Source organism: Brachionichthys hirsutus, chromosome 21 (assembly GCF_040956055.1).
Source record: "Brachionichthys hirsutus isolate HB-005 chromosome 21, CSIRO-AGI_Bhir_v1, whole genome shotgun sequence".
Lineage (NCBI taxonomy): Eukaryota > Metazoa > Chordata > Actinopteri > Lophiiformes > Brachionichthyidae > Brachionichthys > Brachionichthys hirsutus.
Window position 1 is genome coordinate 3,404,305 of NC_090917.1, and position 15,727 is coordinate 3,420,031.

A 15,727-nucleotide genomic window follows, 5' to 3' on the forward strand; every position below is an offset into this window, starting at 1 on the left:
CCTAACACTACCGTGCATGTAAGTGATCTTTACTCTGTGATTAAGAAGAGCACATTTTATGACCGGCCTCAGGATCCAACTGCTGTCAGATGCCCTGAGAGATCTTTACAAGGAGTTCAATGGTCTTAAAGAGCATCTCGTCAAGCTGACAGCCAGGTTTAATGGAGCGGAGGCCTTCCTGGATAATGTGCGATCAAGAAGGAACCCTGCACCTCCCCGAGGTGATCCCAGGGCGGTGCTTCCGGGATCCTCGGCAGGCGAGACGGAGTTCCCGGCCCAAGTTGTAGGAACTAGACCGCAAGGAAGGAGAAGGATTGTTTTTCGTAGAATCAAGAAACCTGTAGGTTCAGAGACGCTCTGAGAAACATCATCATGATCGTGTTTGGTATGGATGGAGCTCTGTCATTTTTTTTGTCCCAAATGAGTTCATAAACGTGTCATTTTGATTGACTGACTTTCTGCTACAGGCATGAGCATCATCACCACAAAGTAAAAAAAGAAATAATAAAATGCATGTTTATGTTTACTCATAAAAAAAATTATACATAAAACTACCATGATTAAAGCTGACCCAGATAGAGTGGTCACAATTTCCTGTTAAATAAATATATCCAACATATGTTAACCGATGTCAGGGTAAAGTGTGGGGGTCTCACCCGTGACTCTCCCGTGGGATTTGGAGCCTGCTGATATCCAGAGCCAAAAAGTGACCGCTCCAGGCAACCATCTGTCAAGGGAAAGGAGCTTAAGTGGCATCCCCTTAGCCGCATTTCTATTGAAACAGCAGCTGGCCAGGGAAATGGATAGGAATGCTTGCAGTGAAAACAATAGAAGCAGTGCTAACTGTTGATTTGTTCCCTGCTGTCTTTAGCATCAGGTCCATTTTGGAGGGTCATTTGGAGCAGAAAGACCTTCCACCTCTGCTGGGGCTCGAGGCTTTATCGGAAGACATCACCCTCAGTCAAGGGGTCAATGTGTGGAGAGCAGCCGTAGAGTTCAAAAGAAGATAAACCATTCCGGCAGAAGCTAATACGATGTCTGGATTACATCGTACTAGTACGAATAATTCATTCCATATGATGAGGCACTGTTTGATTAAAATGCCTGTCAGTGCTGTTTGAGTTTATAATGTTCAAATTTTGGGATGTCTTAATTTTGAAAGGTTAGAGCTTGAGAAAGTGCTAAAAATAATAAGCCTATTTTTTGTTCTTTAAATGGTTTAATCTGTTAATTTCAGCAAATCCTTAATAAAGAATGAAACTTTGTTTCCTGTGCATAAATTGTTATTCCCAGTAATAACATGGAAAAAAGCCTGTTTGCCATCACGCCTCCTTTTTGCAAAGTCAACCGAACTTGGATGACGCCCCGTTGTACTACAGACAGCTCCAGGCAGCCAATCACATGCACGACTCATCGGAAATACATTCTTTACCACCAATCGCGCATGAAGAGGGAGAATTTAGCGTTGTCGCTTCGCATTCTTTGGCTCCCCGTATCTTGAGTCAACTTTCTCTGGATTATCGATATTTAACACAGCTGTGAAGGTGTACGAGGTAATATCTGCGATGCCGCCATCCAGTTTATGAAGTAAGCATTTAGCATTTACTTTTATGCGACGCAACCGACACGTTTTGAGTAATATTATAGAAGCGAACTGTTTGCTCAAAACGCTTGCTTTCACAATCGGATGCCTCTTCAAAATCAAAATCAACGGAGGGATATTCTTATGGTTCGCTCTGTCTGAAACGATTAAGTGAAATTAGCAAATTAAATATTGTATTTGCGGAACATCCCGTTTTTGCTTCTGGTAATGAATCTGTCCTACTCAAAGACAGCGTTTTAATAAATACCGTTATTAATGGTGTAATAACCACAAGGCTGCCAATGGCGTTTTTAACCAACTAATATGTTGGTGCTGGCGCAAATGCTCTCTGACGTTAGCTTATGGCGTATTCTTAGTTGTTGTTGTTTGTCTGCCGTCACATTACGATTCTTGCTGTGCATTTTATGCCTCGTCGTCCTTTACTGCGATGGGAAGAAGGTAGCGTTAGCTAACAGAGCTAGCATACACCTGTCATCGTTAAATCTGATCAGAGACAAATACCTTGGAAGGTGTTGCATATTTGTTTTGGTTACGCTTAAGCTATGCGTGAGAAATATAAACTCGGTATGTTGCAATAATATTTACGGTTTTATCACAATTATTTTGGTACCTAGCTTACATCAAACACATCTTTGATTTCAGTAAAACTGTGTTGTTGGTTACTGTGGGAGACAACCAGGGCAAAGCCGCTTCTGTTTCCTCTGTTGTTGTACTTGTAACCTCTGAATCTGGGACAAATAAGAAGCACATGGCCTTTTGTGATTTTTAAACACAACCCTATTTTTTTTTTTTTTTTGCCATATTCCAGCATTTAAGAAGATGCACGCAGCACGTCGCCCTTCATCCATCCCACCTGGAGTCTCTGGAGAGGCCCTGGACCTAACCTTGTCAGGATCCCCCCTCTCTATGTCCCGAAGACCCATCAGTGCCTCGCAGCAAGGGAAACACTTCTCTCGATCCGTGTCAGTTTCTGTGTGTGCAAGTGACGGCAGAGGAAAACGCAACACCTTGGTGAGCGCGACGAGAAAGTCAGACCAATCTCAACAGGTTTTTATAATGTTGTCCATGATGAAGATGTGTAATGTTTGCAAACATACAATTCAGAAAGAAATCCTTTGTTATCCGCAGGGTGATGCCGGCACTGGTAGCTCCCGCTCCATCAAGAACCTGAGGCGGTCCAACAGCACCACTCAGGTTCATCAGCAGGCCAACCACGGTTTAAGGTACAGAAATACCGCTGGCAGTCTCGGACAACGGAAATCGTGGCGTGCCAGCGGCTGCATGATAAATATGTGAGGGAATTTGGGTGGCTGTCGTTACGGTCGTGGGGTGCAAGAACTTGCTTTTGTCCCAGGTTTAAGGGGGAGGGGCCAGGACCTCTAAGGTCAGGTTACCCCCCCCACCACCAGGAGCCAGTGAAAGGAGAAGTGTGTGTGCGCCACATTCTGATTCTATTGTCCGGCAGCTGCTGCAACCCCCCCCCCCACACTTCCCTCACTGCCTCTGAGGATGCGGAGCAGAGGGGCTTTAAATTCTGAGGCTTTTTTTTTAAAGCCCCCTACATTTGTCTGAATCTGTCAGCAGTTAGTGGGTCACTTATCACCCCTCTTTCTCTCTCTGCAGTTTTCTCTCCTCCGTGCGTCGCTATTCCAAAGCGAAAAAGTAGAGGAATGCGCTGCTTGAATAGCGTTGTCAGATTGCTTTTCATTGGGCCAGCTGGCTTTGCTCCCCCACACAGCTACACACCCTCAAACACACGCGCTCAAAATCGTCCCAGACAACCACACAGACACCAGATTGATTTTATGTTCACAGGTTTTACCGTTACAGTCTGTTTTTTTTTTTTTTAGAATGCAAATACTGACTGTAGGATCAATCTTTACCAGATTAGTTCAGCAATAACAGGCTGAACTTGTGGATGATTTCTGTGCATTCCCAGCCAGGGCCGGGGTGACGACTACCTGTCCCTCCTTGACAGCAGCTCAGATGGACGTAAGAAAGTGGGCAGCCTCAGCAAGGCGTCCCCGGACAGAACAACATGGAACATCTTGGTATTTGCCATCAGCTTACTGAACGCATCTCCGTCTGTCTAATGAACGTGACAGGAATCCAGTTTGTAATAAGAATGTTTCCCTTGGTTAAGGACGATCAGCCCAGAGCTTTGCCCCTACATTCAAGCTCCCTCAGCATTGGCGGCGCGGACTCTCCCACCAGCCAGTACAAAAGAGAGCCGGGCATCACGCTGGCTGCGACTTTCACTGCCAACAACAGGGGAGCAGGGTCTTTGTCACACACACGGCTGAGCAGAGATAAACCAAAAATCAGCCCAGTGACCACTGCAGCATTCTGGATAGCTACTTGCATCTCGTGTTTCATCCCTGTTTATCAAGGAAGCTGATACTGCCTTCAGGAATTCCACCCACACACTGAGACATTTTTTTTTATTATTGATGTGGAGGTCAAAGAATGCGCTGTATCAGTTACTGCCACGTCTTCAGGGGCTGGATTTGAAAAATGGTTGTAGTGGCATTCTAAATACGCTGAAACATTTGCTGCGGGAGAGTGTCATTGTACCTTTTTGGTATTTTTCCAGGAGCAACAAGGGGGCTGTTGGGAACTCTGTCACCACTATCCTGCACAACAACTACTCTGAGAAGCCGCTCACACCTAAGAGCTCCAACCAGAAGCCATCCTTTAAGTATGTCCCGCTTGCATTACATGGTTACACTGATTTTATTTTGTTTCCATTTCCTCTCAGGTGAGCTACGATGTTCAAGGGTTTTGTTTTCGAATTCTCTAAATTCCAAATCCTCATTTTATTTCAGCAACATCTTGAAGGCCACAGCAAATGATGAGGCGTCAGTGGAGAGTGGCTCCCTGACTAAATCCCAGAAGAATTTCTCTTCAACTTCCGCCACCTCAAACAATAGGTCTCCAGTGTCAGCCCGTCGCAGCAGCCCCGTCCTGTCTAGAAGGAGGGAGGTCACTGAGGAGGAGGCTGAGAGGTCAGACCCGCCGCGCTGTTTTAGAGGGCTGCTTCAACACTGTGGATTTCAATGTTCTGATTTGAATTGTGTGCTTTCTCGTAAATAGCTTCTTTTATTTTTACATTTGAAGGTTTATTCAGCAGGTGAACCAAGCCGCAGTCACCATCCAGCGATGGTACAGACGCCACTCTAAGAGACGATACACAAATCAGGCAGCGCTGAAACGAGTCCTCGCCAGTAAACGAAAGGTATCCATCGGTCCCAGGCTGTCTCACTCCTTCACTCTTTGTTTCCTCTTAGCTGCTTTGGTGCCTCTCTGTCTATGTCTGCCGCTTTAAAACTTTATGTATCTGACCTTTTAGGAGTGGGAGGAGAGAATGAAGGAGGACCGATGCATGGAGCTGCAGCAGAAAAAGGAACAGGATAGGAAGCAGATTCGTGAAGAGAAAGCTCGTCTGGCTCGCGTTGCTGCCATCCAGGTGACCCTGTTTGCTCTGAGCCCTCTTAGCCTTTGATTTCCATGAACTTTGGAGACTTGCAAGAGAGATGTTTTAAAAAAAACACATTTAAAACTGAGGGAGTAGAAGCTTAGATATCTAACTTTTATTCCTTAATATCTGTCAAGCTCCTAACTTGCTAACATGCTACCAAGGTTTTCTTTATGTAACAAAAGTCCAGTAATCTCTGTCTAATCTTTTCTCAATCATTCATTTTGCAAAATAATTTTGAGGCTCCTTAATATCATTCATACCTATTTGTTTTAAAAATTGAATTGCAAGAAATGAATGTCTTGAAAAGTCTTTTATTTATCTCATCGATTGCTGCAGAAACTCCAGCTAACTACGTAGACGGATTAAAATAAGAGTTCTATAAAAACACTGACACAATGGCCTGCAAATCTCCATCATCAGGCCATGCACTTATACTCTTTGTACTCCCTAACCCTTGATATGCAGCACATAATTAAAAATGTGATGGCTTACTACATTGTCTTCCATCTCCCCTTTGTGGTGTGGTCCAGGAGCTACAGCAGATGAGGGCCCACCGGGTTGCAGAGGCAGCGCATTTAGCCGCGATGGAGCTGGAGAACGGGAGTCAGGCTGGTGTGGCCGGACGCAAGAAGCCACCCAGGATCTCTCCCACCAACAGAGGTCCAGCGTCACCTAGCAACAACATCCCCCTGTCACCCACAGACGCCAAAGCTAGGAACACAGGTCTGCATGGCTCTGCTCTGGGTTGTTAAAACCTGCTACATCCTCAGTCAATTCGAGTCATTTTGAGATGCTTTCTTTTCCTGGTCGGGAAAATAAAGAACAATTTTTGAGAAATAGACATCTGCTGGATATAAAAGGTCTTCATAGTATAGTTCTGATAGTTCTTTTGATGTTTATTGTTACTGTTGCATAGAATAACTGTGATCTCTTAAAATCAGTCAATAACAGCTATATTGAACATGAATAATTCCACTGGATTCTATTGTTATAAAGGTATTGATTAGTTGTGTGCTTCCACAGATACTCATTTGAATATTGTGACTGATTTGAGTGAGATGAGCTTCAGGTCTATTTCTCCAGCATTGTCCAATAACAGAGGCTCTCAGTGTTCTCAGGTGAATGAACCCTTTATCTTAGCTCTCCCACTGCCTTTATTCTCTTTATCTCTGTGGACATTTTACAAAGGCCTTCCCTTTCGTCTCACAGGACCAGGAGGACAGAGCACAGGTCGAAATTTGCTTGGAAAAGCAGGTTCTGGAAAATGACAGGAAATTGCTTCGTAAGGAGAAAGCTCGTCTGGCCTTCCTTGCTTCCCCACAGGTGAATAAACTTAACGTGCATACTTTATTGTAACGGGAGTGTTTTCAAAGTGAGCCAGCAACGACGACGCACCAAGTCAAATTGTCTTATTGTATGTTATCTCCCCCTGGTGGCGACGTCCAGGAGCTGAAGCAGAAAAGGAGCCATGCAGCTGCACATGTTGCTGTTGTGGAGCAGGAAAATGTGAGACGCGCTGGGGTGGCTGGTCGCAAGAAGCCACCCAAGTTTACTCTGATTAACAAAACTCCAGCCTCCCTCAGCAAGAACGGCCCAATATCACCCACAGATGTGAAGGCTAAAAACACAGGTCCGTGTCTCCCGCTATGAATGATGACGCTAAATTCTACTACGCATTGTCCACCTTACATTTACAAAGAATTTGATTCATCCGTTTCCGCAGACTCCATTTTGAATGTTGCAGCTGATTTAGGCGAGCTCTCCAGCTTCAGAGCTGTTTCGCCAGCTTTGTCCAATTGCAGAGGTTCCCAGTGTTCCCAGGTCAGTGGCGGAAATCTTTCAGCTGCATCCGTTTTCCATGTGCCGGTGTAAAAATAAAAATGTTGAAGCAGTAACTGCAGATAAGCAACTATTCTCTGCTAATGTAAGCAGGTGTTTTCCACGTTCCAGGAGATCCTGCAGAGGCCAGTGAGTGTGGAGGACCAGCGGCAGGGAGCTTCGACCAGCAGGGCTCAATCTAAAACCACCCTCATCGAGCTGCTGGACACCCTGAAGCTGTTGGAGGAAGAGCCAGAGAGACTGCCAGAGCCAAAGTGTTACTGCAAAGACAAATACGCCTGGATCGATGAAGTGAGACTGCGTCACTTTGCTCGGCTGCTCGTCTTCATTTTGTCCATAACAAGAATATATCAAAAAAGCGTATGTAATGATTGTAATCGGTCTCTTTGTTTTGTTTTCTCATTAAAGGACGTCGACTCCAACTCTCTAACCACGGACAATCTGGAGCGTCATGGTCAGTTGAGTCACCGCCCAGAGCTACCAGATGGGGGCGCCTTGCTCTCTGAGGCGAAGCTACAAAGCATCATGAACTTCCTGGATGAGATGGAGAAATCTGAGCAGGAGAGACCACGTTCTGTTACTTCAGGGTCGCACAGGGAGGTCAGTGTCTCGAGCGCCACGAGGCGCCATTTTTTTTATTTATTTGTGTATCGTGTATTTTTAAGACCAGTTTTGGGCCATAATCCAACAAGCTTCTGCTTCTCCATTTGAGAATCTTGACATGCGTATGAATATTATGATTGTGTGAGGCTCTTTCAAGTCTCTGCGGATTATGTTTTGCGATTTAATCGACACCGCGGTGATTCCCGTGTGGCGCCAGGCGGTGTTTTCGGAGGAGGAGCTGGCTGGTGTCGAGCAGGCGTCCGCCACCGCTGCTGAGGTCACCGGTTCCATGATGAGAATCAAGATGGAGCTGGAGGAGAAGAAGCGCGCTGTAAACATGCTTCAAACGGCACTGGTGAGGGGGGGGGGAAACATAAACGCATTACTGGACACGTTATTATAGAGATAAAGTTTAAAATACTGAATTGGGTTGTTCTTCTCTGCGCCCGTCAGGCTCAGCAGAGGGAACTGTCGCTGAGACACATAAAGGACACGGAGAAGGAGCTAAATAGGAACTTCCAGCTCCAGAAGGAACAATACGAAGCCACCATCCAGAGGCACCTGACATTCATTGATCAGGTTGGTACACAATCTCGATTCCCAGCTGTGTCCACGTCCTTCTTCTTCCTTTTATGCCTGTGGTCTATATTATGTTTGTTTTTTGCAGCTGATCAATGATAAAGAGACTCTAAGTCAACGCTGTGAAGGCGTGGTGGGAGAACTGAAGCAGGTGGGCCAAAAGTACACCAAGAAGATTGCACAAATGCAGGAACAGCATGAAATGGTGAGACGGGTAATCGCTGCTCAGGAGCCAAAGAACCATAATAATGCGCCACTCACTGCGAATAAGTTCTGCTGCCGCATTGCATTTTGTGTGATCGCCTTTTGCTTTTTTCCACTGCTGCTTTTATTAAACCGTCTCATGTCTCGGTTTTTTGCCACCCTTCTTTACTGTGTTTCTTTGTCCGTGTGTGTGTGTGTGTGTGTTTCTTTTTCCCTGGCTTTTAGGTGTGGCAAATTCTGGGTCCATTGTGCGAGGTAACTTTTTTCCTCTGCCCAGTCATGCTTGGAACAATCATCTCTTATTCTACCATTCTTTTTTTTCCTTTCATATTTTTTCATGTCCCTCAAAACTTCTGTTGGACAGTCTGTCTGCATGTGAGTGTCTGCACTCTTGTCTCATTCACCTCTAGAATAAAAAATGACATTTTCCATTGCTGTATGTTTTTAGATTTGGTTTGACCTCCGTTTTCCCATTTCACTACTTGGTCCTGTAACATGCACATCTCTCGAATGTACTCTTTTGTCATGTGAAAACCCAACCTTGTCCCCACAAAATAACACAGACACTGGTTCTCATCGCTCGGCATCACCATAAATTTACCTTAATCTCTCGACAGGAAATCAAGAAGTTGAAAGAGCTGATGAGCGCCTCTGAGAAAATCCGACGGGAAAAGTGGATTGACGAGAAAACCAAGAAGATTAAAGAGATCACCGTCAAAGGTAGTGTAAGCACAGTCTTAACTCTGATGTTCAGAGTTGAGACTACACACAACTGATGCATTCTTATCAATTACCTGGTAGATGCTTATTTGCATCTGAAATCCCACATGGTGAATTGATTTAAAAATAAAAAATACGTTACAGGCATGGAATAGATGACATCTGATACTCGCCAGTGAACATGAACAGCTGTCTGTACCTCTGCCGCTCTCAGGTTTGGAACCAGAGATCCAGAAGCTTATTTCCAAGCACAAACAGGAGCTGAAGAAGCTGCGGACGCTCCACGAGGCGGAGCTGCTGCAGGCGGATGACCGTGCAGCCCAGCGCTACGTCCGTCAGTGTGAAGAGCTCCGTCAGCAACTGGAAAGTCAGAAGGAGGAGCAGTGTCAGGGAGAGAGGGAGCTAGCCAAACAGAGGTAGGCACGCTACGCTAACCATGGTAACCATGGTAAACTAGGAATTGTTTTATTTTTCCAGCACCGTTCAGTTACGTGTGTGTGTGTGTGTGTGTTTACACCTGCGTCAGATATGAGAGGCAGCTTCAGGAGGAGGAGCTGTCCTTGCAGCAGCAGAGGAGGCGCCTCTACAAGGAGGTGGCTGAGGAGAAAGAGCGGCTGGCTCAACTTTCTGCAAGGTAATGTTCTGACATTCCAAAAGCTTGAACCAGAATAATTTATCGTTCGGAAGACATCCATATAAAAAGAAGCTCCTCCAACCCCCGACATCCAGGCTCTCCTCAATGCTTGTGGTTTTTAAATCTGCCTTCAGAATGCAGATTTGGGTTCGTTATCCCGACTGACTCAACGACTTCTATAGGAATTAGCGTGGCGCTCCTTTTCAGGGTTGCTCTGTCTGTCTTACAGGCAGCGCGCTGAGCTGGAGGATCTACGGCGGCAGCTGGAGGAGAACAGCTCCATGGCTGGACAAGCTCTCAGAGAGGAGCTGGACAAGAGCCGAGAGGAGCAGGAGAGGAGGCACCAGGTGATGAGTAGAGACGGCGTTGAACAGAAGAGATATAAAATACTATATATGTAAATGAGGTCAAGGCAGTTTGCAGGACTAGAACTTGCTAATCGAGTGTGGTTTGCGTGACTAGATGGAAGTGAAGGCTGCGCAAGAACGTTTGGACAGCGAGAGGCTGACCTGGGAGGAAAACTACAAGAAAAAAGAGGTTTGTTGGCATTCTCTTACAAATCAGCGCCGCCCCCCGTGTGTTCACAGGCCATCGTCGGCCTCTGGGTCGCCCGCCTCGCTCTAGATCTGTGTCTGAAGTGCAGGCGTTGCAATGACAAGGTGTGAAAGCTACCGAAAAAGATCAAGCAGTGAGCTCTCTGCTAAAAAACCTGAACCTGAGCATGTGTGCGTGTGTGTGTGTGAAATCAGAACGCAGCCATGGCAGACAGCATGCATGTTTTGTGTGTCCACAGGAAGTGTGGTTGCTGAGCCGTGAGCGCCAGCTCAAAGAAGATCTACGGAAGCAACGTGACAAAGAGATCGAGCTCGCCATCTGGACGCTAGAGGAGGAGACCAGCAAGGACAAAGATGAATGCGAGAGGGCGGCTGACAACAGGTGTGTGTGTGTGTGTGCGGGTCATTACATTGTTGCCTTTTGCACAACCTTGGTTTGGAAAATGTTTCCGATCAGCACTCAACCATTAATTCACGCCGTTCTCAGGGTGAAGCGTGTGAGGGAAAAATACGAGACGGAGCTGAAGGAGTTGGAGCTGTCCGAGAGGGCCGCCGTGGAGAAACAGCGAGAGCTGCGGAAGCGGCAGCTGGAGACGGAGGCGGAGCTGATTCGGCTCGGGGCCCTGCTAAGACAGAAAGAGCAGGAGAACGAAGACATTGCTCAGGTAAGAAACTTTCATTTGATAATTTGTAAAAATCCGAAAATCCGTCGCTCCGCTCGACTTCCTACTATTTCAGACCAGGGACAAGCTGGTGGACGAGCGGCGCAGCCTGGCAGAGGTGATCAGGCAGGAGTTTGCTGATCGGCTGGTGATGACAGAGGAGGAGAACCGCAGGATGAAGGTGGAGGTGTCCGAAGTGAGAGCGAGGCTCAGGCTGGAGGTGGAGAGGGTGACGAGGGAGAAGGAGGAAGAGCTGGCTGAAGTTCACACACGGTACGGATGAAGGGTGACCGATGAGATCAAATGAATGATTCATATTGTTGTATTCCATACATCTATAAAGTGAACATGTTATATTACATCAGATCCCCCCCCCATCCGCAAAAACACGATGAGTATTTTATTTAGAAGCTAGAACAGTTTAATTTATAACTCAAATCAGGGACAAATTGAATCCGCATTTATTGTTCTAGTCCAGTGTGACTCACTGATGAGTTTTTAATGGGGGCCTTGTAGCAGAGATGAACATGCAATACACAATCACTGTTAATTTGGCCTCTCTGCATGGGTTGGGTTAGCAATTCATGCTTTCACTTGATTTATTTGATTTAGATTCTTTTTGTTTGGGACTCTCCAAGAACAAAATGACTCGTGTGAAAATGCATCCCAGATGCCCGTACTCATGAAACCAAATCCAAACTCCAAGTTGATTTGATCATTGATTGGCAAACCCGTGGCCGCTCCTGTGGGGGGGTTGAAACAGATTTCGCTAACCATTTGGGAGGCAACGGATTCAGTCATTGTTTGGTTTTCGTCAGATGGGAAGGGTGACGACGCAGCACTTCTTTATCATCTGAGAAAGGACCCATTTCAAGGTCCACTTTTTTTTTTCTTGTGATTTGCCAGAGTGAAGTCGGCCATCTTGAAGAAGGAGGATACAGTCAGTAGTCTCCGGAAGCAGCATGAGGTGAGGGGCCAGATGAAATGAAGCGGGGGGCAGCGTCTTTCTGTCAGAACATGAACGCTTGGAAAACTCTGTTATTGTAGAGCGACGACTGACGGCGTGTGTAAATATCACCCCGTCTTCTGATAGGCTGCTCTGAAGAGGGCGGACCACTTGGAGGCCCTGTGGGAACAGCAGAGGAAGCAGCTGCTGGGGAAGTGATGGACAGGAAGTCCCGGTCCCTCCATTGTCCCCATCTCACTCTGTGATGCGTCGCTCAAGCCCCCCCCCCCCCCCCTCCCTTCTGCCTTTTGGATGTTATTCATGCCTACAAGACAGAACCTGCGGAACGAGTGTCGAACAACAAACTACACTTTGTTCTACCTTGTTTGAAAGAAATGAAAAATGGGGAAATGCGCTGAGACTCAAAATACCCCCCCCCCCCCCCCGCGCCATGAAGGAGTTCCCTAAACACCACAGACCACGAGGAACCAGATGCAAAGACTATGGATGAACTTCTCACTCTTCTTCCATTTGTATTGGAGGGTTTCTGCAGGTTTCGTGTGTGTGTGTGTGTGTGTGTCCGTGTCCCCCCCCCCCACCCTGCAGTCATCAGAAGCAGGAATGCCTCGTTCCCCACGGAGCTACTCCAGAGAATGATTCCAGATGTTGCTGAAACCAGCCCAGGCCTGTGTTGGTATAAAGGACAGACTCACAGATCAGTCTAGTAATGCCCCCCCCCACAGGCGTTAGCTAATTACAGGATCTGTAACCGCTCCCTCTCTGCAGCTCTGACCAGCCAGCTCTGAACGGTCGGTTTATATGTCCGACACCAAAGTGTGGAAGACGTAGGAAGGCAGAGAGCGTATCGGATGTCGCGAGAGAGAGACGGAAAGTTTAGGTAGCGAAAAGGAAAACGGGTGAAGAGGGATGTTTGAGAGCAGAGACAGATGATTGTAGGGGGCCTTTGTGTGTTGCTGAATGTGAGGGAGAAAGAAGGGAACGGGGGGGGGGGGGGGGGGTGTTAGGAAAACAGAGCTGGGACAGGGCCGGCTGATTGGAGGGTCTGAGGGGGGGCAAGCAGAGGTAAAAGCCATGGAGACTCTCCGCCCGTCTTTTCTGTCGTCCAAACACGTTTCCTTTTTATGTTTCTGCTTTTTTTTTTATTTCTCAACCCTTAAAAATGGTGAATATGTTTCTCACAGGCACTGAAAGTCTTTGTGGGTAAGATCTCAGTAAGTCCAGTCGCTAGCACGAGTTGGGCCTTGGGGGGTGTGTAACGAGCGACAGAGAGGAACTCTAAACCTTGAAGGAAAGCCTGTTATCGAGGCGCAACAAGAAGTGAACGAGCCAGAGCCTCAAAATCAGACCTCATATCAGACAAATATTTATTCTTTTGTCTTTATTTATTTTCCGATTCAGCACTCTGACGTGATTTCTGTTAAAGGTCTCTTTTAAGTCAACTGTGTTTTTATTTCCTTTTGAAAAGTACAACTTACGAAACTAAGCCTTTTTTTTGATGGTTTAAATTCAGTATTTTTATTTTTGACATTTTATTGTCCACGTGACGCGTCCTGCAGTGGAACGGTAGTATTCACTGTAGTCCAGCTTTATGGATATTGTAGTTTCATCAAACCGGACAGGTTGCCGCATAATCAACGAACCTGCATTTACAATCAGTTCCATCATTCTCCCAGTTTTGTGCGCCAAACATCACCGGGCTTCACGGCGGCGTGGAATCCACACACACACACACACACACACCTTGCCGCACCAGTGAAGGCAATCCCCATCGATCATTGTCCCGACTTTCTACACTCTCTAGTTCTTGCACACCATTTTCTTATATCCTATTAGTCTTGTTTTTTTTTTTTATTATTATCGTTTCTCTCGCTTCCCTTTCTTTTCTCAGAGGTTTGAAAACTGTGTAGATGACTGAAAGAGAATAAAAAGAAAAGACTGTTGGAAAGACACACTGCTCATCGTTTGTCTTCACTGTGGGGGGGACACAAGACAATTGCTTGCTTTGTTTCTGCCCCCCCCCTCCCTGCCTCTGCCCATAACTCATGGGCTTACAGATTTGATGAAATCCGTCTTACACAGACATCATTTATTTTCTCTCGTGTTAAAATGATTAATTATATACAGAAACATTTTGAAATGAATAGTGAAATGTTTTCCTCTGATTTGTATATTTTTGAGTTTCCTTGTTCTTCAATGCCTTTTAAGGAGACCACCTCTGGGGGGGGGGGTCTTTCAGCCCAGACATCTGGAATAAAGGCCACAGCTTGACCCACTTCTCATTCACCCCTCCCTCTCTTTCTTTTCTCTCCTTGCCCTTCAGCGAGCTCACTTCCTCCAGACCGCTGGCGCGCACCTAAACGTGTCTCCCCTTTCGGAGTATTCCCTTTCTTTTCTCAGAGGGAACTGAAGCCGGAGATGGCTTTGAGGGCCCAGCTGACAGGGGGAGGGGGGGGGGGGGTGAACGACTCTTGATGTCTTCCTGTCATGACTTTTGTGTTGTAAATTTGTGCTGATTTTTCTTTCTTGTAACGTGGGTGTGTATTTTACGGCACATCCGCAGGTCTGGATGTGTGTGTGTGTGTGTGTGTCCTCACAGGCTCTCCCCCATAGCAGAGATCCTCAGAGCTGCCTGCTGGTGTCTAACTTTATTGCAGCTTGAAGTAACCCCCCCCCCCCCCTCCTCCAATGCTTGGGAGTGAGGGGGTTGACCAGCAGCCAGCAGCTGTTGCTCATTTCACAAAGGTCCCGCCCATACAGTGCTGAGACTGCCAGTGTGCTTACTTCACTCTCGATGAGCAGCAACTCTGGATCCGTCTGCCTTACGACCATGAGGATGAAGAGCTGAGGCCGAAGAACCCCGCCGGATTTCTGATGGTGAGAAGACGAGCTCGTTCATTTTGTGTTCTCTTCCTTGTGAGGAACAGAGAGAGGGTAGGGGGTCGTGTCATCTGACTCCGGACAGGATTTGAGTCATGGGATTTGTCACAATCTGAGGCATACGCGTCTGGCTTGACCTCTTATACGCCCGCTCAGATTATTTACTCACTTTAATGGCATTTATTTCAAGTAAAAGTTAAAGGGATGGAACATTTCTCTTTCCTTGGCTTTCCCTGTCAGGTCTGAGATCTGAGCCGGTGGCAGCTGAGTTTATCACAGGATCACTGCTACGCATTCTTTCCATTCCCTATTTAGGCTCAGCCTGGGAACAGACATCATCACCCTTTACTGTCATCCGTGCACTCTGTTATTTTCTCTTTTCTGTCTCACTAGTAAGGAAATAATGTAGAGGATTTGTGTGTTGGAAATGTCCCCACGTTCTGATGAGTGGTTCAGTTGGACCTCATCAAGAATAGATTTCCTGCAAATGAGCGTTCTGCTTTCCTGCGTTGGTTTCCTCATCAGTTACAGGTGTCATTTAGTTTGTCTTGTGTAATGTGTCCGGTCCTCAGCTACCCGAACGCACGAATGGGCTTCCGCTCTCTGGTCTAAACACTCCAAAAACATTTGAGAATGTGCAGAACCATAAGTTGGAGTGCTGCGACTCCATTATTATATAGTTGAACAGTGAATGGGCTTTTTAAAGCACAGTTATTACTTCTATAAAATTGATTGAGCGAGCACATATCTCACAACTCGGTTGATTATATTGTGTTTTAACAAATGTCTATAGATTAAATATGATTGAGCAACCATCTTGACAAACTTGCAGCGGTTCCTCTATTGCGTCTGTGGGTGTAAAAAAAAAAAAGAAAAACGGGCAGGAAAACAATAAATGAAACAGGATGTAAAAAGCCATCGCCCCTGCACTCGGTGTGTTCAAAGACGGGGGCAACGTTTTCAGTAAAAGCGGAGTATTTGAGACACTGCTGACGCTTCATGCCCCC

At 46.4% G+C, this 15,727-nt stretch overlaps 1 protein-coding gene across 1 annotated transcript; it reads left to right on the plus strand.

Moving 5' to 3' along the window:
- Positions 1-2,422: 2,422 nt before the first annotated feature.
- cep131 (centrosomal protein 131) lies at positions 2,423-12,041 on the plus strand. The gene is made up of 26 exons (XM_068754486.1): positions 2,423-2,614; positions 2,732-2,826; positions 3,543-3,654; positions 3,747-3,883; positions 4,197-4,301; positions 4,429-4,608; positions 4,721-4,838; positions 4,953-5,069; positions 6,528-6,711; positions 6,805-6,902; positions 7,032-7,211; positions 7,329-7,520; positions 7,741-7,878; positions 7,977-8,102; positions 8,191-8,307; positions 8,532-8,561; positions 8,924-9,026; positions 9,241-9,442; positions 9,553-9,660; positions 9,890-10,007; positions 10,123-10,197; positions 10,454-10,596; positions 10,702-10,879; positions 10,953-11,149; positions 11,783-11,843; positions 11,970-12,041. The coding sequence occupies exons 1-26, from the start codon at positions 2,423-2,425 to the stop codon at positions 12,039-12,041; spliced, it is 3,378 nt and encodes a 1,125-aa protein (XP_068610587.1).
- Positions 12,042-15,727: the final 3,686 nt, after the last annotated feature.

Bases quoted from the DNA above. Each gene is read 5' to 3' on its own strand.
- cep131 (XM_068754486.1), top strand. From the start codon at position 2,423: ATGCACGCAGCACGTCGCCCTTCATCCATCCCACCTGGAGTCTCTGGA. The intron at 3,884-4,196 runs GTCTTTGTCACA...GTATTTTTCCAG, and splicing joins GCCAACAACAGGGGAGCAGG to GAGCAACAAGGGGGCTGTTG. The intron at 9,443-9,552 runs GTAGGCACGCTA...CACCTGCGTCAG, and splicing joins AGGGAGCTAGCCAAACAGAG to ATATGAGAGGCAGCTTCAGG.